Source organism: Tribolium castaneum, chromosome 2 (genome assembly GCF_031307605.1).
Source record: "Tribolium castaneum strain GA2 chromosome 2, icTriCast1.1, whole genome shotgun sequence".
NCBI classification, from domain to species: Eukaryota; Metazoa; Arthropoda; class Insecta; order Coleoptera; family Tenebrionidae; genus Tribolium; species Tribolium castaneum.
In genome coordinates, this window is record NC_087395.1 from 1,802,180 (window position 1) to 1,830,001 (window position 27,822).

The 27,822-nt window shown below is 31.6% G+C and overlaps 1 protein-coding gene across 6 annotated transcripts in view; it reads right to left on the reverse strand.

Moving 5' to 3' along the window:
• pdm3 (pou domain motif 3) overlaps positions 1 to 27,822 on the reverse strand; it is a 236,691-nt gene that overhangs the window by 6,066 nt on the left and 202,803 nt on the right. For all 6 annotated transcript variants that reach the window (XM_064355109.1, XM_064355112.1, XM_064355111.1 and 3 more), the window contains 4 exons: positions 18,391 to 18,552; positions 17,977 to 18,195; positions 14,485 to 14,646; positions 13,904 to 14,347 (listed from right to left, as the gene is read on the reverse strand). In XM_064355109.1, coding sequence (XP_064211179.1) covers positions 13,904 to 14,347; positions 14,485 to 14,646; positions 17,977 to 18,195; positions 18,391 to 18,552 — 987 coding nt within the window. The remainder of the gene's footprint in view (positions 1 to 13,903; positions 14,348 to 14,484; positions 14,647 to 17,976; positions 18,196 to 18,390; positions 18,553 to 27,822) is intronic.

A 27,822-nucleotide genomic window follows, 5' to 3' on the forward strand; every position in this document is an offset into this window, starting at 1 on the left:
GACGCGGATGAACTTCTTCATGACATCATTGAATTTTCGAGAATTTTGAATAATTCGCGCGCGTTTTCCGGTATAAATGAACGTTCGATAAAACCGAGTAAAAACATTAACGAAATTAAGTGCTACAATTGTTTACAAGCGGGACATTTGGCGTCAAAATGTACTCAACCAAAACAAACGATTTGTTTTCAATGCAAACAAACGGGTCATGTGGCAAAGGATTGTAAAAATTCTTATGGGGAAAAGAGTCAGAATTTTTCGCGAAAACCAGTTGCAACAGTCAAGAAAGAAGTTAGTCTTATTTCGTCCCATCAGAAGCCAAGAGAAGATAGCGATGGAATTGAAAAATATTTACGAGTGACAAAAGTAGACGACGTAGATATCCATGCAATGATTGATATGGGCAGTTCTGTTTGCACAGTTAGAAGTTCAGTTGTCAAAGAAAACAATTGGCCCATCACGAGAAAAGATGTGCAATTGTTTGGTTTTGGAAATAATTCACCAATACCATGCTTAGGTGTAGTGAATACTGGTATTCAAATCGATGAAGTTCGCGTAGATAATGTTGATATCTGCATTGTTGCTGATGATGCCCAAAGTGTGGACATGATTATTGGCAGACCATTTACTGAGAATGAAAATCTAATCTATCTTAGAGTGGACGACAAGCTAATCTTTAAAAAACGCGAGGATTTTCCCTTTTCGGAATGGGAAATTTCGACCGATGAACATAAGAAAACGGCAGAAGATTCAGAAGTTGTCTCCGAAGAGTGTGAAATTACTGAAGATCAAATAATAGTAGACCCATCAACTCCTCCTGAAATTACACACGAGCTAATCAAGCTTTTCAACGAATTTAGGTCTTGTTTTGCATTTAATTTAAAGGAACTAGGTTGCACAGATGTGATGAAAATGAAAATTAGAGATACGAATGTTCCAGTAAGTGCCAAACCTTATCGAGCAAGTTTGCGAGAACGAGAAATTATTAAAAATATAGTCCGTGATTGGAAGGAAAATGGAATAGTGACGGAAACAAATAGTCAATATGCTAGCCCAGTCGTCTTGGTCCAGAAGAAAAGTGGTGAACCTCGACTAGTTGTTGACTACAGGAGATTGAATAAACAAACTGAAAAAGTTCCTTTTCCAATTCCAAGTATTGATGAACAGTTTGAGATGCTGAGCGAATCAAGAATATTTTCGACATTGGACCTCGCTCATGGATATTTGCAAATTCCGTTAGATGAAGAATCGAAGGAGAAGACTGCTTTTATAACTCCAGACGAGACAGGCCAGTTTGAGAGGTTAATGTTCGGATTAACAAATGGCCCATATGAGTTTTGCCGATTAATGCACATAGTCCTTGGTCCACTCAGAAATAAAGTGTGCATGACTTACATTGACGACATTTTGCTTGGTGCGAAAGATTGGACAGATATGTTAGACAAGTTAAAAATGGTTTTAACGGCTCTTAAGAAAGCAAAGTTGACTTTAAAATTGCGTAAATGTGTATTTGGACTAAAAGAAGTTGAATTTCTTGGCTACACAATTTCAAGTGAGAAGATGCAACCAGCTAAATCCAAAATGAGAGCCATATCAGAGTTTCCAACGCCGAAAAATATTCATGAATTGAAGAGATTCTTAGGACTAACAAGTTATTTTCGGAGATTTTTGCGAAACTACGCAATACGTGCCCGACCTTTGACGGATTTGACAAGGAAGACTCAGACATTTACGTGGGGAGAAGACCAAAGTGCAGCTTTTGAAGATTTGCGCGATAGTTTGTGTGCTGAACCGGTTTTAAAACTGTATAATCCAAAAGCGACTATAACCGAATTACATACGGACGCATGTAGTGCGGGCGTGGCGGGAATGCTACTTCAAACGGACAGTGCAGGACAACTACATCCCGTATATTATATCTCGAAGAAAACCACTGACGTTGAGGAGAAGTATCATTCGACGAAATTAGAACTGATGGCGGTAGTTTGGTGTATCGAGAGACTGCGCAATTTGTTAATCGGACTAAAATTTGTGGTCTACACGGACTGTCAAGCCATAACATTTCTAAATAATTTTAAGACGCAAAATGCCCAGATCTGTCGTTGGTTTAATTTGTTACAGGAATATGACGTCGAGATTAAACATCGTCCAGGTGGAAGAATGGCCCATGTGGATGCCCTTTCCCGTGCTCCTGTCGATGACTCTCAAGACACTCTTGACCACATTCATGAGAGACTAGAAGTCCTGCAAACACTTGACGAGACCGACTACGTGCTAATGATTCAATATGGAGATGCTGAACTTCGTGAGCTAATCCAAATTTTGAAAAAACCTAGTGAAGAGAGAACACCAGTGGAACGTCAGCGAGTGCTTCCCTACAAGTTAGATAGTGCGAGACTACTCAGAAACGTTAACGTGAATGGTTCTGGAAAATGGCTGTATGTGATCCCAAAATCAATGAGGAAAAGTATTGTGGTGAAACATCACGACCAATTAGGACATTTCGGCGTTGACCGAACAGTTGCAAAAATTCGAGAAAGATATTGGTTCGCGAAGATGAAACAATATGTACAAAGACATATCAGTGCGTGTGCGGAGTGTTTACTAAATAAAATCCCATCAGGAAAGCGACCCGGAGAGCTACACCCACCGAGACCACCACGACGACCTTTCGAAAAAATTCATTTAGACCATGTAGGCCCTTTAGTAAAAACCGACGACGAAAATTCTTACATTCTTGTGGTAATCGATGCTTTAACGAAGTTTGTGAAACTGTACCCCACGAAGAGTACAAAATCCAGTGAAAGTGTAAGCGCCTTACAAAACTGTATTGACAATTACGGAATACCCCGTCTCGTAGTGGCGGACCAGGGTTCATGTTTCAAATCAGATGAATTCGGTGAATTTTGCGACAGCTTAGGCATACAGGTTTTATTAATACCTCCCCGGTGGCCTCAAGCAAATGGACAAGTGGAAAGAGTAATGCGAACTCTTATACCCACATTAATGTGCGAAATGGATATCGAAGAACAATGGGACAAAAAGATTGTCAAGGTAGAACGCAATTTAAATTCTATGTTGAATAAAACCACTGGTAGAGTTCCATTTGAAGCCCTTCATGGATACTTACCCGTGTTCGACGATGGAAAACTCACTAAGCTTGCAGAAGGCGAAGATTGTACCTGGACTCCTCCCGAAAGTATCCAAGCAGAAATTCGTGAAGCAATTGTTGAAAAACAAAAAGCATATAAAAGACGATATGATAAGAAGAAGTTCCAAGGTGTGACATACAACGTTGGAGACATCGTTATGTTCAAAACCTACATCCCTGGAGGAACCGGACAATCATCAAAAACTAAAGCCAAATATAGAGGACCATTAACAGTTATTGAGAAATTGCCTTCGGATGTATATCGTATCTCCAGTCTTGCGGATGAGGGACGCATTTTTACGACTACAGCCAATGTTTCTCAACTCAAACTCTACAGAAACCCAATCGAAGACACAGAACCCGAAGACACAGAACCCGAAGACAGTGACAGTAGTGAAGATGAACTTCCACAAATCGAAACTGTTGAAGTTCAGATACATTCTACACCAGATGCAATTGTAACCGAAGAACTACCAAAACGAAATAGACGGATGCCAAAGAAACTGGCTGACTATAAACTATTTTAAGTGATTTTGTTTCATTAGTGTATTAAATTTCATTGCTCCTTGTTTTATGTCGAGCGGAGGTCCGCTCGAAGGTCAGAATGACCGAGTGTTAGAATATTTAGTTAGTTTAGGTTATGAGGTTGGTAGTCAGAAAGTAACTAGGAGAGAAGCTACTGTGATGGCGTGGGCCTGAAATGTTTTTCTGTTGTTAATCTTCCGAAATCAAGTTCATCATTAAACTTTTGTTTTAACATACTGTGTTTTGTGTTCCCTGACACTCAAATCTAACAATAGAAAGGCTGAAATCGTCAAAACGACGATTTCAACACCAGTTTAGTTAAAAAAAATTAAAAAAGGCTGATGAAATTGCCATAATCATGTCGAAAACAACGACTTCAATACCAGTTTAGATAAATACGTTCATTTTGAACAATATCTTGCTTAAAAACAAACAAAAACACTTTACAAAAGCTGAAATCGCCTTACTTAGGTCAAAAACAACTACTTCAATAACAGTTTAGTTAAAAACTTTCATTTTGAACAATTCCGTAGTTAAAAATAAAAAAAAAACACTTTACAAAAGCTGAAATCGCCTTATTTAGTTGAAAAACAACAACTTGAATAACACTTCAATTAAAAACGTTCAAAACAAAAACGCTTGAAAAAGATGAAATTGTCTTATTCTGGTCAAAAACAACGATTTCAACACCAGCTTAGTAAAAAAAATTAAAAAAGTTGATAAAATTGCCATAATCATGTCAAAAACAACGATTTCAATAACAGTTTAGATAAGTACGTTCATTTGGTGCAAAAAACGCTTTAGAAAGGTTGGAATCGTCTTATTCTGGCCAAAAACGACGATTTCAGCACCAGTTTAGTCAACAATTTTCATTTTGTACAATTCTTTTCTTGAAAACGAAAAAAATGCTCTAGAAAGTCTGAAACTTCAATAACAGTTTAGTTAAAAAACATTCATTTTGAACAATTCCGCGGTTAAAAATAAAAAAACGCTTTAAAAAGCTGAAATTGTCTTATTCTGGTTTAAAACGACTATATCAACACCAGTTTACTTGAAAGCACTCGATTTTGAATAATTCCTTGTCTACAATTAAAAAAAAAACAACTTTACTCTGGTCAAAAATAATCGAACAATTGAACAAATGTTTTCTTGTAAAAAATGCTTTAGAAAGGTTGGAATCGTCTTATTCTGGTCAAAAACGACGATTTCAACAACAGTTTAGTTAACAATTTTCATTTTGTTATATTCTTTGCTTAAAAATGAAAAAAAATGCTTTAGTAAGTCTGAAATCGCGTTATTTAGGTCAAAAACAACGATTCCAATAACATTTTGGTAAAAAACGTTCACTTTGAACAATTCTTTGGTTAAAAAAAGTTTTGCGAAGGTTGAAATTGTCTTATTCTGGCCAAAAACGACGTTTCAACACCAGTTTAGTTAAAAAAACTTAAAAAAACTAATGAAATTGCCATAATCATGCCAAAAACAACGATTTCAATACCAGTTTAGATAAATACGTTCATTTTGAAAAATACCTTGCTAAAGAACACTTTACAAAAGCTGAAATCGCCTTATTTAGTTGAAAAACAACAACTTTAATAACACTTCAGTTAAAAATGTTCAAAACAAAAACGCTTGAAAAAGCTGAAATTGTCTTATTTTGGTCAAAAACGACGATTTCAACACCAGTTTAGTAAAAAAAAATAAAAAAAGCTGATAAAATTGCCATAATCATGTCAAAAACAACGATTTCAATAACAGTTTAGATAAGTACGTTCATTTGGTGCAAAAAACGCTTTAGAAAGGTTGGAATCATCTTATTCTGGCCAAGAACGACGATTTCAACACCAGTTTAGTCAACAATTTTCATTTTGTACAATTCTTTTCTTGAAAACGAAAAAAATGCTCCAGAAAGTCTGAAATCGCCTTATTTAGGTCAAAAACAACAACTTCAGTAACAATTTAGTTAAAAAACATTCATTTTGAACAATTCCACGGTTAAAAACAAAAAAAAAAACGCTTTAAAAAGCTGAAATTGTCTTATTCTGGTCTAAAACGACTATATCAACACCAGTTTACTTGAAAGCACTCGATTTTGAATAATTCATGGTCTACAATTGAAAAAAAAAACAACTTTACAAAAATAATCAAACAATTGAACAAATCTTATTTTATAAAAAATGCTTTAGAAAGGTTGGAATCGTCTTATTCTGGCCAAAAACGACGATTTCAACACCATTTTACTAAAAAAAATTTAAATAAGGCTGATAAAATTGACATAGTTATGTCAAACACAACGATTTCAATATTAGTGCAGATAAGTATGTTCATTTTGAAGAATAACTTGCTTCAAACAAAAAAAAACACTTTACAAAAGCTGAAATCGCCTTATTTAGGTCAAAAACAACAACTTCAATAATAGTTTAGTTAAAAACGTTCATTTTGAACAATTTCATGGTTAAAAACAAAAAAAAAAACGCTTTAGAAAGCTGAAATTGTCTTATTCTGGCCAAAAACGACGATATCAACACCAGTTTACTTAAAAGCACTCGATTTTGAATAATTCCTTGTCTACAATTAAAAAAAACTAATTTACTCTGGGCAAAAATAATCGAACAATTGAGCAAATCTTTTCTAATAAAAAAAAACCCTTTAGAAAGGCTGAAATCGTGTTATTCTGGCCAAAAACGACGATTTTAACACCAGTTTAGTTAACAATTTTCATTTTGTACAATTCTTCGGTTAAAAACGAAAAAATTGCTTTAGAAAGTCTGAAATTACCATATTTAGGTCAAAAAACAACGATTCCAATAACAGTTTAGTAAAAAACGTTCATTTTGAACAATTCCTTGGTTAAAAAAAACGCTTTAAAAAGGCTGAAATTGTCTTATTCCAGCCAAAGACGACGATTTCAGCACCAGTTTAGTAAAAAAAAAAAATTAAAAAAGCTAATAAACTTGCCATAATCATGTCAAATATGGTAGCGCTCAGCTCCATTTGCGTGTGCGTCATCTGACATTTCTGTCACTACGTTTACATAGCAGGGGCATAGCGGTGACAAACTATCAAATATTTTTTGAGGTTACGAAGTGTTTAAATTATGAGTTGTTACAAAAAATACAGATTCACAAAACAAGAACTAATAAACGCAGAATCAAAAACCTAACGAAACACAAATCACAAAACACAATAAACGAACAGAAAATACTTGCAATTAACACCGATAACACTTTCGACAACCATGCGACGACGTCTATAATTTGCTGTCAATGTCAGTTTGACAAATTCGTGACACTTGACGGTGTTGTCGAAGTGCACATGTAAATTAATGTTCAAGGATACCACCCTTAGATAGCCCTTAGCTGTTTAAATTTGTATTGTTTTTGATAATTTTTTATAGCTTTGTGTTGGTAATGAAAAAATGAAATTGATGACGCACACGCAAATCGAGCTGACCGCCACTATACAACGATTTTATTACCAGTTTAGATAAGTACGTTCATTTTGAACAATACCTTGCTTAAAAACAAAAAACACTTTACAAAAGCTGAAATCGTCCTATTTTGGCATTTCTAGCCAAAAATGACGATATGAACACCAGGTTACTTGAAAGCACTCAATTGCAAATAATTCCTTGTCTACAATTGAAAAAAATCGCTTTACTCTGGTCAAAAACAAAAGAACAATTGAACAATTCGTTTCTTACAAACAAAAAAAACGCTTTAGAAAGGTTGGAATCGTCTTATTTTGGCCAAAACGACAATTTCAAGACGAGTTTAGTTAACAAATTTCATTCAGTTCAAACCTTTCCTAAAAAACAAAAAAAATTGCTTTAGAAACTCTGAAATCGCCTTATTTAGGTCAAAAACAACGATTTCAATAACAGTTTAGTTAAAAATATTCATTTTTTACAACTCTTTGTTTAAAAACGAAAAAAAATCGTATAGGAAGGCTGATGAAATTGCCTTATCAGGTCAAAAACAACGATTTCAATACAAGTTTAGTCAAATACGTTGATTTTGAACAATCCCGCGTTGATCACAAATCGTCTTATCCTGTTCAAAAGTAACGATTTCCACACAAGTTTAGTCAAAAATATTAATTTTGAATAACTCCAATTTGTCTTTAGCTCGCTATTTACAAAATATTTTTTGCCGAATAATTCGTACAATTTTCATGACAAAAAAACTGAAAACCGACAATAACTTTTCAGAGCTTTAATAAATTTTTTCTTTTGTTTTTTCAAAATGTTGTTTCCCATTTGGTTTAATAAAAATATTTGAAAAAACTGAGATTCTGACACAGTTTCCAATCTCTTTCAGCTCCTTAAAAAATTTAAAAAATACCACTTTTGACATAATTCGACGATTTTTTGAACTCTTTCCTTCATTTAGATTCAAATTACGTGATAATTCGCACTGGTGCAAAATGGCCACTAATTTTGCTAACAGTTTGCGAGAACTTGACATAATTTGACATAAGTTCATATTTGCGTATAAAAATTTAAAGAAAAACAAATGTGTGAAGTGTTTAGGCACACAGCTTCGTTTATTTATTTAAGTTTATTATGGTTGAGGTTAAGTTTATTTTCTAGACTAGTAAAGTTCGAGAAAGTTTGCCAAACAAAATAGTTAAAAAAACTGCAAAAGTAAGTCCAAAAATACTAGTTTTGGTTCTATAGCACTTTTTGACGAGAAGAGTGCAAGTTCAAAATACGTTAATTTGATGACTTTAGTGTTATTCTTCATTGCTTCTCTAAAATCCAAATATTTCATAACAAACAGAGACAAAAATTTCTAAATCTGGTCTTCACTGCGTTAGAATTGCTTCTTGTAATGGACTATGTAGAGCATTTGTTGGTTTATTTTAGATAAAATTTGGCCAAATACTCGGGAAAAATGTAAATCTGAAGAATAAATTTTTAACATGTAGCAACATCTCTTTGAATGTTTTTGGTGATTCCAAAGATAATTAAAGTAGTGAAAGTTGCAATATAGAAAAATTATATAAAAAAAATTATATTAGAATATATATTTTTGTATTCCTATAAACAAAAAAGTTTTGATTGTATTTTATTAGAGTTTGAATCTAAATTAATTAAAATTGTTTCGCATTTTATGTAATTAGAGTGTTTTTGCAAGTAAATCTGTATAGAAGAATTTTTTTGTTCGTTACAAACCAATTAATTACTATTATAGAAAGAACTAACGACACATGTACATGCAACTGTTTTTAAATCGGTTGTTAGTTCTTGAAAAATAAAATTTAGTTTAAATGGAGAGCTTTTATAGAATTAGCTGGTTTAACAAATTATTTGCATGTTGAGTTAATGGTAAAAAAACAAGTATTTGTTAAAATAAATTTTTTAAATGCGTTAAATTCCGTCGGAAATTTTAGGAAAACAACTAAATTCAATTAAAAAAATTAATGCAACAACTTTTTAGGCATATCATCTAGTATGATAATCATTGATCAAATATAATATAACAAAGAAAAATAAACAGGAAAAAATGTGTGAATTACTTTGACTTCTGTAGTAACCTCTCTATCATTTCCTAAAATATCCTCAACGGCTTTTCACAAATTGCAATGTGAAAAATAAAGGAAAATTAATTAATCACTAATCAAAGTTTCTAGTGATACATAGTGATATTTTTTGGTGTGTTTTACAATGGCTATTTTTTTCTAATTGATTGGCGAACTTTGTAGACGTCTAAAATTTAAGAAATACTTGTAGATTGAAGCATCAATTTTTAATAGCATTTGCTTTATTTGAAAAACCTAAATCAAAAGCCTGTAATTCGTCAATAATTTGTTTGATTAGTTATTTTTCCTGCAATTATTTCATTGAGTTCTGTAGCAGGATGATGTAAGTTGCAGGTGCATACCATGCGAGGGCGCCACGCATTCTCCATTAACTAAATTTAAATATTTGAAATACTTCTCCACTTTGTTTCTTCACTCCGAACAAAATAATACTCCCACTTTCAACAATAATAATTTATCAAATTGAGCAATCGGAGTTATTTACGTTGGTGATCTTTTATTATGGTAATAACGGCTTTAGTGTTTCGATTGGCTTAATTAATACAACTGCAGATAAAATGATTAATTGTAGAATATTGTTATATCGCGAAACGAAATTGCTCTTTAATTATTATTAATGCTTTTTACGTAACTTAATTAATTGATGATTAAATAAATTACGTGCTTACCAATTTTTATTACATTTGCTAGCCGTAATTACCTAATTCCTTCAATGAGAATGGTGTTGTGCAATCGCAACGGGGATTCCAACGCATACGAATTACACAGAAAACACAAAATCACACACTTTTGGAATATTTAATAAATGCAAACGGTTCACACCTTACAAAAATTAAATGACGTCATTGCTTTTCTATACGCAAATGTAATTTACGTCTAAATTACCTTAATTTGTGTTATAAATTTATAGATTTATGAAATATCTTGAACCAGATTTAACTTAAAATTTTTAAATAAAAAACAACTCAGTTTTTTTTGCAAAACCACGCTTAAGAATAGGTAGAACAAGTGTCTTTAATTTTCCATTTTTCGCGTATTTTAGCATGTATTTCAAGCCAAACAAATTTTGTTTTGCATAAAATCGCTTGAGGAGGCCAAAAAATTACAAAGAACATATAAAGAAAAAATATTTCTCGTAGTTTTCGGTAAGAAACTTAAATTTCGCACTAAATGTCCCAAATTAGACGGCCAAAAAGTCACTGAATTGTGTCGAAAGTAACGTTATTTTGAGCTAAAAATGCACTTTTTTTATTTCCAATAATATAATATTTCCAACAGCTTATTATAAGGTTAATAAAGAGATACTTTGTTCTTTTGGTAAACTGCCATAAATAGCCCAGTTAGTTACAAATTACTATTTTTAGCAGAAACCATTTTTTCTTTCAAAATTTTGCACAGTTAAGACCAAAAAATAAATAACTTTTTCCCAGATAGGTATTTAACTAAAATTTACTTAAGTAGTATTAAACATAATTAAACATTATTTCGTTAAAATAGAAAAAACAAAAACAATATAATCGAACTTCGAACATGACCTTATTATGGTACACAAAATTTCCAAATTAAATCGAAACTGCTTTAATATCTTTAATATGATTTTCTTACGAGAAACCCACTTTATTCTGTTTTTTTTCGCAAAATAAAACACAGTAAAAAATCATCTATTTTTACATGGAAAATCCCACTTTTTTTAGCTAAATAGGGTAAAGGTCACAGTTATTGGCCAGGGAGTTTTAATATATTGTTTTCTAAAATCATATTTTCATTACACGAAGCCCCAACTACCCTCTCCTGTTGTGTTTCTTTGAAATGACATATTTTGGACAACATGTATGTATAATTTTTAGACCCGACCAATAACTGAGTTTTTTGCACTTAATAAATAAAAATTCTATAAAAAATAATAGTAATAAAGGTTATCACATTGTATTATAATAATTAGGATCTGGTATACATCTCAATTTTTAGTTTGGAATCGCGTAATTATCTATTGCTTTTAATGATTTTTCAATTTAGTTTTTTGCTAAAGTGACCAACAACAATGCACTTTACCCTATACTCTATTTGGCACTACACCCTATGCCCTATACTTTTAGGTAGGTATGTCTTATTTTTCAGTAAGAAACTAATACTTTTATTTGTATTATCACTGTATTTTCAAAGTTTTGTAAAAAAAACTTAAAACGAAAATGACTTTATTGTGACTTGTTTATGCTCTATGAACCAAGAACTAACTTTGTTCTCAAAATTTCGTTAAAACAGAACGAAGTATCGTTTAATTTGGTCGAAAATAGCGTTGTTGGGACTTAAAATCAATAAAACTCATAAAACTGTTCCACAAAATTGTCCTAAAAATCCGAAAAAATCACGTAATCAAAAATTCATTTTTCTCTTATATAGAAAAAAAAAAACATGATAAAAATTTGAAAAAGATGTTAAGCAATGAACTTACATATTTTGGAACACTTCGTCAAAAATGACCAAAATAAAGCTCAGTCATTTAAGAATTTCGCATGACTTTTAAGCGAAAAACTAACTGTTTTCGTAAAATTTAATTCGAGTGATGCTGCTGATATTGTTTTCACCTTTTTCCTTAGATTTATTTTATTTTTCGGTAAAAAACTTTATTATTTAGCGAAATTTTGTAAAAAACGACTAATGTACATAAAACGTGGTTTGGCTATTCACACAAAAATTAACTTTTTTACTTTTTGGGCAAAATTTTGATCGAGATATCACTCACTTAGTTATGCAGAATGTAACGTTATTTTGATTTGTTTCGCTATATTTAGGTTATTTAAAAGACCTAAGATTTTATCAAGTTTCTCAGTTATCTCACGTAATTTTGCTATAAGAGACCAAAAATCAGAAACGAAAATAGAAAAAAATTTTTTTTTTAAATGTAATTTATTTTCAAGCAATAAATTGACTTTATTAATTTTAATCAAAAATAATTGTGTATTTTGACGTCGAGAATTACCTTATCATGAGCTAAATATTCACTTTGATATTATTCTTATTTTTTTCGTAGAATATAATTATCCGTATTTTGTAAAATGACTAAATCATCTCGAATATAACGTTCTTTTGGTCATTTGAGCGCAAAACTTACGTGTATTTTTTTCGTGTTAAAACCTAAACAGAACTTAATTGCGCCAAAAATTACGTTATTTTAAATTTAAAAAATACTTGTTTTGCGAAATTCCTCTCAAAATTAGCAAAAAAATGCCAAAATTACATTATTTTGATCCATTTTCCAAAAATATAAGTCGCTTATAAAAGTAAAGGCAAAATTTTATCCCATCTTCCATTACTTCGACTGAATTACACATTATTTTGATTGACTATTATAAAAGTAAAACAGAAAAACAACAATGGTTGTGAAGCATATTTCTCTAGACGATAAAATTTTATTTTACCATAAACAAAACCAGTAGATAAAATACCATTTTATCGTTTACAATAGTAAAAGTTCCAAAAGTTCCAAAAATGCACTTTTCACGCAAAACTTCTTTCATAAAGACCGAAAGTTTTAGCATATTTTTCAGCTATTGCATATAATTTTGCTAGAAAAAAAAAAACAAAAAACTGAGATAAAGCTTAAACTGAATATTTTTAAGCAACAAAAATTAAATCTTCATTTTTGTCAAAATATAACGTAAATACGTAATAACGTATCCATCAGACGCTTTTTGTACCACTTTATTGGCTTTCTTAAATAGGTATAGTTACTACAACAAAAGACTTTACTAGAGCTAGACATAGCACAGTTTCTGTAAAAACTTCTTTTAACTCAAATATATGTTTTATGCAGCATTTTAAATAAACGTACCTAACGAAACCAAGAAAGTAATTATCCAAATTTTAAATTTAATAAAAAATGCAATTTTAATATGAAAAATTTGTTTACATTGTAACATTTTGTATTTTATTTAAAGTATATTCAAAAGAGGTTAGAGAACTCGAATGCGGCCAATTCAATAATTATAAAAAAGACTACAAATACACATAAATGACAATTAAATTAAATTAAAAAAATTCAAGTCGAATGCAAAAAAATAAGCAGATACTAATTAGCGTCCCGCGTTATATTTTTCGAAAATGCAGAAAATACGGTTAAGATACAAAAAAGTGTATGAAGCAAAGTTATAGGAAATTAACTTTCCTGCGACACCATATTTCTATCTTACACGGTTTAGGTTTAGGTTAATTACCGATTCTTGACCACACGTAAAAAAACAAATCCGTTGCTTGAACCTAACCGGTCTCGCAGACTTTTTCGAAGGAAATTTATTTCTCTGCAACTTTTCCCCAACATTTTCCTTATATTTGCAACCGTATTCGCAGCGTTTTGAAAAATATGGTAAAAGTTTGATATTCTTTCAAACAAAGTTTACGATATAATTTATGTTTTTATTTTTACTATTGAGGATTAAATGTTCCATCTGTCCGTATATTTTTCGTTTGCCTTGTGGTAACCGTTATTTAAACACAGCGTTTCTTTTAAACCCTTGCTTTGAATGGAACAATTGCGCCCCCTGGCGACATTAACGGAACTATTGAAAACGTGGACGTTTGATATATACTTCGTCTCGCATCCTAATCTATAGTAATCCGTAGTTGCGACTTTGAAATTATTATAGAAAATTTCCAACATTTAACTTTGGATGTTTTTATACTTACTTGGCGAATCCACTAGAAGATCTGCCGTCGAGCTATCTGTACAATTCGGAGAGAGTGACGAAGGCGACCTTTTCAAATTTTGACTAGGTATAGGTCCGGCCGACGTCGTGATGGTAATTTCCCCATTGGTTGTGGCCATCCGACCCATGGGACTACCATTGGGTGGCGACGGGTTCCGTGAAATGGGTTGCTGGTGGTGCAATTTCGACTCGGAATAGGTTGTAATTAACGGATTTCGATGAGGTGGTGTCGTTTGGGTGGTCGGAGTGGTCAACAGCGTCGGTGCTGTCGAAAGAAGGGGTTGCGCTAAGGGGTTAAGTGGAGGAGTATTTAACATGGAGGGCATGGGTTGGAGGAGCTGTTGGGGGGCTCCGTTGGTCAAGAGGTGGCTCAAAGACGCGGGGTTTAGGAGACTAGGGCCTATGGAACCGTTGGTTGTTGGAACTGGAAAATTTAAGAAAAAAAAACTAATTGTATAGAAGGTGGAATAGAGGTTTCGCAACAATAATGATGTAATAAGAGCGTTAGACTCAAATAATCTAATTTAACTAAAGCACTTCCTTGTGAGGGTTGAAACTCACCGGCGTTTGTGGTGTTGTTGAGGAGGTTCGTTTGCGCCATCGCCTGGAGGTTGGCTAAAGACGTCGTAACCACCTGGCCGTTATTTAAAGCTAAATTCACCATTTGATCGGAACTATTTACATGATTTACCGGAATTGTCAAGATTGTCTGAGTCGCTAAACCTGAAAGAAAAACAACCGCTATTACGTCGGTGAATATAAAATAATAGTTTATAAACGTTTGCACATATCCAGATTCCCTTATTTGTTGTTGTAATTTTAAACAATGTAATCAACAAGTAAAATGTTTTCAAATTAACGCCTAAATAGTTTTTTGTAATAAATACTACTTGCAAATACTACTAGTTTTCATCGTTAATCAAGTAGGCCTTGTAAATGAGTTAACAATTGTGAAATTAATAAATTATGTAACATAAATCAATCAGTCTTCCATCGAATTTTGAACTCCTTGAAGAAGAATGGTAGACAAATCGAACATTTCTTTTAATTAGTAGTACAACTTTATTATTAAAACTATTATTATTTGAAAATTCCGTATTTTGCGATTATGTCAAAAATTGTAAGAGATATTTATAGAAGATATTGATAAAAGTCTCCATAAAAATCAATGTTCTTTTGATTGCAATTGTAAAAAAAGGCCATTCTATTTAAAAACAGTGTTATAAGTTGATCATCGTTTTAAAAAAATCGTAGTAGCCTTGCAATTTAGCAGTTGACAATCCGAAAGATTTTAGAAAACCCTTCGAAAGGTTAGCAAATGCAAAATAAAATATTTACTTATTGTTTAGGGTACAAGAGCTGTAATATTTTAAATGGACCCCCGCAAATTAAAAATTTTCATAAAAAATGAGGTAGGTGGTTACTATTTAAAATTTCAAACTTATCGCCAACTTTTTGTCGTTCCGAAAATTCAGCCATTTTGAAAATAATGTAGTTGAGTTCAAAATGGTCGATTTATATCGTATACAAAATTTTAAAGCTCTAGCTATTTATAAGAAGTAAAAAAAGTTTCTAATGTGGGAACTAAACCTTTTTTTTAATCAAAAACTGTGTTCTTTACTCAATACAGCAACTATTTAACAAGAACATGTAAAGCTGTTATCAATTATTAATGCAGGGCCGGCTTTATATAGACACATGAATACTTCTAAATAGGAAAAAAAATGCGTCAGGTGATGAGGAGAAGAAGTTCAAATGCTTGAAGAATAATTATTAATAAAAAGAGAGAAATTTGATGTAAATCATTTTCAAAATATTTATCTTTCTCGCTCAACAATGTGCTAAAAAATTGTAAAACAAGAAAGTTTGATATAATTTAATTATTTCTCTTTGCATTTTATCATAATCTTGAGACAACAATGTGTTTTTTTTTAATTCTGAAGTGTGTATAAGTATTTTTGTTTTATGCAAAAATTGAGTCTATAGCTCAAAAGCGTCTTTAATCATCCGGAAACAGACAAAAATAATGGTAATAACTGTGTATTTTGAATAATTTTTGTATTAAGTATTTCTACCATCTCAAGAAAATTAAACATTCTTGACTATTAGGATCCTTATGAAATCTCCAAATTTTCTTCAAATTAAAACGTGTAAATTTTGCAAGAAATGTTCTGTTGCAAATTACCTCCTACTTACTGCGCCAATTACGTAATACTTTTCCAAAAACAAAAGCGAGACAAAATTCTTTTATCAAAAATTGTGTTTGTTAGTAAATATGACAATTATTTTGGTGGAACATAAATAAAGTTGTTATTTATTATGAATACAGGGCGAGTTCTACTGACAAGAAAATATGTCTAAAATAGACAAAAAATATGTCCCAGATACAGTGGGAACAAAGACTTCGAAAGCATAAAAAATAATAATTAATACTCATAAAAAGACCGAAATTTAATGTAAGACAATTTAAAAATAATTATCTTCCTGGCTCGACAATGTTATTAAAGGCTACGAAAAAATCTTTTTTGACCTAATTTACTTATTTCTCCCATATTAACAAAATATAGTAAAAAAAATATTTTTTTAGTTCAAATGCGTGTACAAACTCGAAAAAAAAGACAAAAATTACACCATTGTTCTCTCACTTTCATCTATTTTGCTTAGTTTTTTAAATTGATTTCGTAAAACAAATGATTATTTGGCTAAAAAAGCACAATCGTTTGTAGAAAGCAAAATTTCTAAGTTTATTTTTAGCACAATTTCGCGAAATAATTGCGTTTTTGGACAAAAACTTTCAAATATCACGCCGAACGAATGCCATTTTTGATTCAAGTTTGTAATTTACAAACTCTGGCGGAAATTCAATTTTAAGCTCAAAAACGGCGTGTTTAAGGCAAAAATAACAACATTTTCGATCCACTCAGTGCCAAAAAATTGCAAAAAAAAAAGATAACACCATATTATTAGTTTAGCCAAACTTCGCAAAAAAAATATAAACGTACTTTATATTTTTGACATTTTGCATAATTTTTGAAATTACATTTATGCTCTTGAAATTTTTTTTTTGACAGAAGAAATTATTTTTGGTTGTTTAGGGCTAGGATGTAATTAAACTTTATATTTTTAGCGACGTTTCGATTTTAATTAAATTATCATCAGGCTGTAATATTGATAGGTCTTGCTTGAAAGTTACATGGCACGAACAGTTTTGCATAATAATTGCATAATTGCATAAACGAAATTTTTCAAAGTTGTCTTTTTGTTGAAGAATGTGCTAAAACGATCAAAAAGAATAAAATATTGAAATTTTGACTTCGTTTAGTAACTTTAATAATGCTTTAAAAAAGCAAAAATAACACCAATTATTTTTATTAACGGAATTTCTTAAAAAAATCTTGTTACTAGAATGCTAAAATTATCATTTTGGATCCAAGTTTCTAATTTTGGAAACATAATTTTTGAGCAGCAACCGTTAATTTTTTTTCATAAATAGATACAAGTTATTTTAAAAAATAAGAATGATTTTAGACAAACCATGCAACTTTAGGTGATTTTTTAAACAAGTTTGCTGTTTATAGTGAAAGAACAACTTGAATATGTATTTTAAATAAGTGTGGAAGCAATTTTGCCAAAAATTATAAATACCTATTTTGTAATTTTTCTCTTTGATATAAAAAGAGAAGCGGGGAAATAAAACCGTCCACTATTGACTTTTTAAGGTAAAATGTATGAACTGTCCATAGAATGTGCAGCCACAAAACACTTTACCTACTGACTGCGCCAGTGATGTAGTTTTCAAAAAAGTATACTATGGTTAGAAGTAGTTTTTATTAAAAATAAGTGTAAAAATAGATTTTTAATAACATTTCAAAATATAATAGTTAACTAAGTTGGTATAGTTAATTCTTTCATGGTCAAACACTTTAAGTTACTAATGGAGACAATAAAACCGTGATTACGATAACAATAATTAAAAAAAATCCTTAAATAAAAAAAATGTCGTTGTCCAGAAGAATTTTTTTATACTCGAGTTAAAAGTGTAAATGTTGTCACCTTGTGACGTGGGTATGAGTAGTTGAGCCCCTTGGATGCCTTGGACGAGTTGTCCTGAAGCCAGGATAAACTGCGGCATGGGAGCCGGTTGCTGCGAAGACAAAAGGGGATTGGGCGGAGGCGGCGGTGGCGGCGGCAGCGCTGCCCCCGTCGACTGCGTCGGGTTAAGAGCGGCCGCTTCGGTGTTGCTTCCTGACTGACATGTCCTGGAGGTGGCCACTGTGAAGTTATTATTAATCGATTAGCGATAAATTCGAGAAGTGGCGGTAACCACCACAATGGCGATGTTGTATATGAATAAGACTAATTAAAAGGAGGCCCGTTTCCATTGTTATTACGTAATTAAATTCTTGGATAGACGTTAGAGAGAACGTTAGATTTGCATAACAATAACAAAGGATTTCGAATTAGTACCTGAAGCACTGACGCTGAGGTTAAGTGGTGCGTTTACCACGGGGTTGCCTGTTGTCAGACTGGCCATGTTTTGGAGGCCGGCTGCCAGCGATGCCACTTGAGGAAGACTTTGCTGCAGGGAGGCCAAGTTCTGCAGGTTCTGAAGCGTCACCAAACCAGCCACTGAAAAAATCATTAAGGAAAAACAATTTAATCATTTTGTAATGCAAACTTCATGAGACATTAAAATTTACGCAAATTCGGATTTACAAGAATTATTGATCTTTAAATGTTAGAAGGTTAATTTTTTCCTTTCGTAAAATTATTCTCAAGTTTACAGGCTGTTTCCGGTATAGGCTACAATACAACTTTTGGAAACATTGGAAAATATTAAATTTGTCAATTAGTCTGGTCGTGATTGACAAAATTAAAAATTAAAAAAAAATGAATAAGAAATTTTGTCTTAGTTTTTCCGAAAACGGCGTTTGAAATTAGCTTTTTCTTAAGGGATATTATTTTTAGACAGGTCATTTTTCATTTTGTAGAGTTTTACGTTGGTTTCCATGACGTCCGACTTTTTCGATAGCTCCAATAAAATTTTCCAACAATCTAACACGCTCTTTATGCTCTTTTAGTTTCGCCGTAATCGGCGTTTAGAAAGTAAACCCAAAGTGAAATTGCAAATGCGTTTTTATCAAAAACCAAAATTCTTAGGACATAAATAATAAACTTTAAGAATGCACTGCTGTGATTTCAGATTTAGTTTTTCCACTAAAAAAATTCATTACACGAAAACTAAGTCGCTGAAGCAAAATTTATTTTTATGGCTATACTTGAAGTCTGTATTTTACTGGATCTAGATTTCGTCGAATTTCCAGAACATTTTCTCCAAAAGTATTCGTCGTAGGATATTTCAATTAATTAATTCTTTAATCTACAGGCTGCTCAAAAACTGGCGCACCAACTCAGTGGTACGTTATTGAGAAGCAAGTGCAAATTACGGGAAAAATGTTGAAAAAATTCCTAAAGTCATATTTTAAAAAATCTGGAGCTACAAACTTATTGTATTAACTTCTTAAGTTTTCATTATTTTTTTATATTTTTATGTTTCATACCAGGTAATCGTTCCGTAACAAAACAATGAATAATTATTTTAAAATTTAGCAGTTTTTTTAATTTAAAAAAATTAAAATTCATCCAAAAATTCACAATGTGTAGATGTGCCAACACTGGGAATTATTTCCTAAGAAACCGTTTCAAAAATAATTTTTTTTTTGTTGCTCAAATTCTATTGCGATCATGACTGTTAGACAACGTTTCCACATATCATTTATCTAAAATCCGTTATTTATTAATAACTTTAATACAAATTTTTTTACTATTTTTACCTTTATATGTAACCAGTTCCTACCACACACCATTGAGTTGGTGCGCCAGTTTTTGAGCACGCTGTATATCATGGTATTTAGCGAACAATTTTTAATCCAAAAAACCAATTTTTAAAGGTTATTTGACATGTTTTGCTAACTCCAATAGTTTCGCCGTATTCGACGCATGAACAGTCAAAAAAAGTGAACATTTAAACATGTTTTTTTGGGAACTATAAAACCTACAGCAAAAACCAAAAAGCGTCGAAATGTGCTTGAAATTATCTACCTTCTCGTGAAAACTCAAAAACTAAAAGTCGAGGAGCAAAACGTCAAGAAAATCCAAGAAGAAGTATACCAGGGTCTCACAAAATTTAAAATTTGGATTTTTTGCCTTAAATTTAAGTGGTCAAAAAATTATAAAATTTGAAATTCACCTCGCTTTAGGCCAAGTTTTATGGACGAGTTCTTAGAAGTGATGAAAAGTCATTTGCTTCGACAATGATATCAAGCTTTTTCAAATGTAACGTAAAATTCTTTTAACGAAGGGAATGTGAAAGTGCTTAAAATAAAGATGTGCGGTAAAAGCTGTTAGACAAACTACTTCTTAAAGCCTGCCAAACATATTCAAATTGTGCATTATGTTGATAATTAAGATGTTAATGTAAACGTAAAATTTTTGTAATTCAATTAATAAAATTCAGCTAATCAAAAGGCTATGTTTTTACTTGTAACGCAAATTTATAAATTGGAACGACATTTCCTAACTGGGACAGAGTGGGAACGTTAGCGGGACGTAAACAGAACGAGAATTTACAATTACAAACTATATTGTCACCCGCGATGGGTACCGATTCAGACGGTGAGGGCGACAGCTCCAAAAATAACACTCGAAACTCTAATAATTGCAAAATTTGCGAAGAGAAAGTCCGTTCTGGCAGTGGTATAAAGTGCAACAGACCCAAATGTTCGGTAGTTTTGCATTCAAAGTGCTTCGAAATGCTGGCAAAAGTAGTTTTTGTTGATCGTCAATCGTGGATGTGTAAAGAATGTGTCGGGAAGTGCAAGGACAATCCAAATACTGAATTAAAGTTACTGAAAATTCAAAATGAAGGTTTAATACGTGAAAAACAGCTTCTAGAAAAACTCCTTGCTGAAATGGAATACTCTAGTCAGCTTATGAAAGATAAAATCGAAGATTATCAAAATGTCATTGAAGGTTTAAATCGCGATACGATATCGAGTAAAAACTCGCCTTCATGTTCTTATAGCAGCGCGTTGAAAAAATCTAAATCGAACCATTCTTCAGCTGATGTGCTTATATTAAAATCGTCTGATCAAAATAAAAATAGTGCTCAAATCGAGAAAGATATTAAAAATATGTGTAACGAATCCGATTTAAAAATAAATGTAAATGGTACAAAGCATATAAAAAGTGGTTTATTAATAAATTGTGAAAACAAAGAGTCCTTGAGCAAATTAAAGGACTTAGTTTCTTCGAAAGGCAACTCATCCTACACAGCTTCAGTACCTGGTAAATTTAACCCTCGTCTAAAAATTTATAATGTTCCTGCTGAAGATGCAACTCAACCTGGGCTTGTGGAAGATATTATCTCTAGAAATGATCTTAATGCTTCCATTGAGGATATTAAAGTAGTTGCCAAAATCAAAAACAAAAAAGATTATAACATTATTATTGAAGTTACACCGTTTCTCTTTAAAAATATTATCGAAAGGGGTTCGCTATATATCGGTTGGCATAAATCTAATATAGCTGAATGTTTCAACTTAATAAAATGCTACAAATGTTGCAAATACGGTCATACCAAGAACAAATGTACTTCACAAGTAGCTATCTGTCCCAAATGTAGCGGATCCCACGAAATGAAAGATTGTGAAACAGAAAGATTATGTTGTCCAAATTGTACATTCTCAAATTCTCGGTTTAAATTGCAATTAACTACTGATCATACAGCAAATGATTTATCTTGTCATACGTATCAACACAAATTGAATCTTGTAAAGCAAAAGACTAATTATTGTTAACTAATATTAAAATTTATAATTTTATTTTTTCTTCTCCTCTTATTTTATTCTCTTTTATGGATCACAACTTTAAAATTGCTCATGTGAATGCTAGATCTTTATTTACTGGCTTTGATGCTTTTAGAGATAGTATTCTAGAGAATGATTTTGATATAATGGGTGTGTCAGAAACTTGGTTGACAAGTCAGTTGCCGTCGCAAGCGGTTGACGTACCGGGTTTCAAATTATTAAGACAGGACCGTGTCGCTAGACGGGGTGGTGGTGTAGCTGCATATATTAGAGAAAATATTTCATCTAAAATAGTTGAAAATATAAAAAGTCCTACAGAAATTGAATGTTTATTAGTAGAAATTAAAACCACATTTTGTCATTTTCTTTTGGGGGTTATCTATCGCAGCCCCTCAACTAATATTGGTGTTCTCACGGAGTTTCTAGAAGAGTTATTACCTACTTTACTTCTAAAATATGAAAAATTAATTTTCTTAGGTGACTTAAATATTGACCATACTTTCGAAAACAATGTAATAGATATTTTTGGGTCTTACGATTTTACTCAAATTATTAGTGAACCGACACGTATCTCCAAAACTAGTCAAAAAATTCTAGATGTCATTTATACCAATTTTCCAGATAAGATTATTGCTTCTGGAACTTTAAATGCAGACATTTTTTCCGATCACTGCATCATACACTGTACCTTAAAAGTAAAAGTCACTTTAAACTCCTTAACTTATGTTACCTACAGAGATTACAAATATTTTTTAAAATCCTGCTTCCTCCAAGATTTACAAAATTTAAACTGGGATGATATTTTTTATATAAATGATATTGACTCCAAGTTATACCTTTTTAATTACAATGTTATAAAATTGTTTGACAAACATGCTCCTCTGGTTACTAAAAAACTTACAAAAAAATTCTCACCCTGGTTAACAGAAAATATTAAGAAACTTATGAAAAAAAGAGATGTATCTTTAACCAAATTTAAACTAACTAAACTCGATGCTGATTGGGAAGCATATCGCCAACTTCGAAATTTTTGTGTCTCTGCAATTAAAAAAGAAAAAGCAGCCTTTCTAAATAAAATTAACAATAATAATAAAATGTTATGGAAAACATTAAATAAATTTGGTTTGAGATCTCGTGAGAACACCCATATTCCTTCACATTTAAACGATGTTAACAAAATCAATGATTATTTCTTATCTGTTTTTAATTCAAATCCTCCCCATGATCAAACACTTAATTATTACCTTCAAAACACTTATAGTAAGGAATTTAAATTTTCACTTCAGCTACCTACCGTAAATGAAATCCATGATATAATTTTTGACCTTCAGTCAAACGCTACAGGTTTTGATGGAATAAATGCCAAGATGCTAAAGTTTTGCAGTCCATTTATTGATAAATATATAACTCACATTCTAAACTGTTGTTTAGAATCTGGTTACTATCCTGTTCATTGGAAAATTACTCTCGTAAAGCCGTTACCAAAAGTAAGCGAACCTCAAAATTATAGTGATCTCAGACCTATTAGTATTATTTCAACCTTATCGAAAATACTTGAAAAAGTAATTTTTAAACAACTTTATACTTTCGTCACTTCCCATAATATTCTTCCACCTTCACAATCTGGTTTTAGAAAAGGTTTTAGTACTAATACATCATTGACAAATATTTTAGACAATATAATTAGAAATACGGATAATGGCTTAAATACAGCATTGATATCACTTGACTTTTCAAAAGCTTTTGACACCATAAATCATGCATTGCTATGTGCTAAACTAAAATTTTTAGGCTTTGATGCAAGTTGTTTAAGATTTTTTTTTCATTACTTAAATGGACGTACCCAAATGGTTCAACTTAATAATTTATTATCATACCGCGGAGCAGTTACATCAGGTGTACCCCAAGGCTCTGTTTTAGGACCCTTATTGTATCTGTTATATACTTTTGACATAGCAAACTCTATTCAACATTCAACCATTCATGCATTTGCTGATGATACGCAATTAGAGTACTCTTTTAAGCGCAGCACAGTTGTTGAGGCAAATCGTTGTCTCAATTTTGATCTAGAAGGTATTCAGACTTATTCATTTACTCACAATCTGAAGCTTAATGATGAAAAGTGTTCCTTTATAGTTTTCGGACCTAAATTTGATGATAGTAATCTCGTATCGACTCTCAACATACATTGCGGAAAATCTAAATTAAAGCTTGTCAAAAGTGTAAAACTACTGGGGGTAGTCTTTGATCAAGACTTACGTTTTAAAAATCATGTCTCTCTCTTAGTGAAAAAAAGTTATGTGTGTCTAAGACAGCTTTATCAGAATTTTAATATAATAAATTTCAAATTAAGAAAAAAACTATGCGAAATGCTTGTTTTACCGATTATAAATTACTGTCTCACTGTTTTTTATCCTTGTCTTGACTCTAGTTATAAATACCGCTTACAAAAAATTCAAAATAACTGCTGTAGATTCATTTTCAAATTAAAAAAATATGATCATATTTCTGTTAAAATTAAACAAATAAATTGGTTAAAACTCGACCTTCATTTTCAATATCTGATGGCTGTCTTGGTTCACTCTACTCTGTCTACGTCAACACCTCCTTATCTAAAGAAAAAACTTGTACATCGCCGATCTCTGCACAGTGCTAATTTACGTCATGTTTCTCGCTTGTCCATGCCCTGTTTCCGTACAGCCTTGTTCCAGAGGTCTTTTAGTTATAATGCTGTTGTTATTTATAACAATATAGAAAATATTTTTAAATCAAAGCCAGTAAACTTCTTTAAAAAACAAATCAAATTTAAATTTCTGTTACTTTAATGATTATTCTTCTTTTGCTAATACTGTTTTTTCTCTTTTTCACAATCTTATTTTTTGTCTATATTAAGAATGTTTCTATTACTTTTATACCTGTTAATTTACATTTTAAGAATTTTTTCTTTTTTTTTTTGTTATTTTCTCTTTGCCTCTATTTGTATTTTTTGTTATGTAATTTAAACTTTTTTGTTATATGCGAGGTTAAGTGGAGTAGCATTAGCTAGACTTCGCCTCCTCAGTTTTTACTTAAATAAAGGCATTTATTATTATTATTATTATTAATTTTAAGCTCTAGGTCTTTTTGGGTTAGACCGCGTTAATTTGGAAAATACTCGCGTAATGTCGTCGGGCATCTTCTGGACAAAGGAGAAGAGTGATAAAAGAGAAAAAAATAAGGAAAGGGAAAATGGTACAGTAACTCAACGCGTGAACCATGCCAGAGGTGAAACTAAATTCATCATTTAATTCTAGGGCAATGAAGCAGATCAATTTTTTTCACTAAAAAATTCACTAAAAACCAAAAGTCGTAGGGCAAAACAGTTAGTTCCTTTGCATTCTGCGACCCCTTTTACGATTTACATCGTCATTTTTACAACACTGGCGCACTTAAGAACTCATTTAAAAGCTTATTTTAACTTAAAAAGTGGTGGATGCGCCGGGTTATTTATTAAAAAATTCATAACTCAAAAACTAAAATTCGTAAAGCAAAACGGTTTGATCCAGACAATTCTGCGGCTCATTTTAAGTATCTTACCAGCTTTGCACAACATGTATAAAGTTAAAGGTTTCTGCCTCGGTTTCTGCATAAATTTTTTTCACAAAATAAAAATTTATTCTAGCAAAGTTTTGAAGACTTTCCTGTGCCTTCACAACCTTCTCGAGGTATTAAAAGTGAAAAAAAGTCAATTGCTTCGAACTTTTTTATGTTTAAATCTTTGCGAGATTTTTGTCGATTTTCGGTAATTTTTACCGGAACTATTACGAGATAACCCTACGAAGCTTATCATCGTTGGAAAACTCTTTTGTTTATCAATCTTTCTACAAAAAGATCATTGTTCTCCGGCTAATAACTTTCGAGAAAATTGCAAATAAAAGGTACAACAGGTAAAATATAAAAAATCTTCTCAACGCCAATCGCTTCCCAGGATATATAGGCTAGAGTCAAAATAGTTCAACTTTTGCGAATAGTTGAAAATTATTTTTTTCAAAAATTGAAAAATTTGTGAACCAAAATGCGCTTTAAATTGGCCAGAGTCCTAGAGAAAAACAGTTTGTTCTAGCGCCTTCTACGTCATTTTACATATATGTACAGCAGTATACAATCTTGTTGCCACTTCTTTCAAGAAAAAACGAACAATGATAGTGTACAATGTGTTCAATAATGCTTGTTTTTCAAGTCACCTATAAAATTTGAACGTAATGTACCGCTTCATTTAAATTGGGGATGCCGCCAAAATAACAGATCCCTCAAAGTGATGCAAAAAGGCTGCGAACCCAAAAACGAAAAATATAACAAAAAGCACAAAAATATAAAACATAACATACAGACAAACCCTACACTTGAATCAAGCCGAAAAATACAAACAAGTGAGTAAAAAGCTAATTCAAAGATTTGACAGAAGAAGTACAATTAGTCATTTGGACAAAGCGGCACCCGGAACTTGAATTCCATAGTCAACTTGAACAACCATTTTTGAACACATTGTAAATAAAAAAATTGATCTTACTGGCTGGCTGCCTGGATAGATAAAAACTGTTTTTTTTTCAAATTTGACAAAAATAAAACAATTAAATGAAGAAAATTCGAATTCCAGAACCACCTGAGATCCTAGACTCTTATATAAACAGACTGTATAACAATAAAAGGTTTAATTTTTCTGATTTTTGTCGAGATTTTGGTAGCTTTCTGATACCCGTAACATTAATCGAGCAATAACTCTGTGAGATGTAATCACAGATTATACAATCGTCCAATAACGTTATCCTGGGAAAAAATAAAAAAAAACACATTGTTTTGTAATAATTGTAACCATAGTAATTATACCATGAATAAATTAGAGTTCCTATATTGAGAGAGTTGACACTGATGTCAATTTTCGAAATTTTGTTTCATATACGTCGGTTGGAATGTGTAAAAAAAAACAAATTGGGATAGAAATCAGTGGTGTTACACTTGAAATTTGGCGAAAAGTCAAATAAATTTGTCAAAAAATGTTTCCCTTTTTCGTCGACTAACTGCGTTTAGAAATTGTTTAGACTGGCAGTCATCGTCAATTCACTGTTTTTTTATATGAACTCAAAATTTTAAAAGAGATTTCATTGTAAGTACAAGAATTTTACGTCTATACTCTTCATCATGAACATTTTTTCCTTAACTTTAAGAAATGGTAATCATCGATGAAAGAGAGAGAAAATGAACCTTTCCTGCCAAGTTTTACGTTTATTACTAACAAGCATTTGTAAAAGTGGATTGTCTGAATAATGTTATGTTCAAAATCTATGAGATTTTGGGAATTTGTCTATGCATTTATAAAATACGTAGATACTTGAACCCAAAATTGGGTCCAATTTTTAGGAAAGTTGAACCTGTCACTGCTTGGCCGCCTTTAGCATCTACGTGAACTTTAGATTCTGTTTCAAATTATAAAGTTATTGGGAATTCACGATTTTGTTGTTTTTCATACGAGAACACCTTCAGTATCATTTTTTAGAAAATTTAAAAAGACGACAGGAAATATGAAGTGTTCTTGATGACCAATTTTTGGGACGAGATGTTTAACTAAAAATTGTGATTGAAAGAAAAGCATTTTTAGCATTAAAGTATGTTTTAAGTTATGTATTTAATATTAAATAAATATCGAAAAATTTCAGAAATGTGAACATTAATATTGGTAGGTATTCAATTATTTTCTTTTTTTAAATAGTAATCCCAAAATTTCTACGTTTTCTAAGTCCCTGGTTAAATTTGACGTAAAATTATGTCATTTTATGCATTTGACAAAAATTATAACCTTGAAATTATTTTCGACATAAACCTCTGACATAAGTTACTAACAAAAATTTTAATAAAAAAGGATAGAAAAATATACCTTATCCCCATAATACAAAATTGGCTCGGTTTGACGTTCAGTGTCCCAACTCTCCAAATAAAGAAACTCTAGAATAAATTATCCAGAGTTTATCTGACAATTGTAAAATCCACCCTAAGG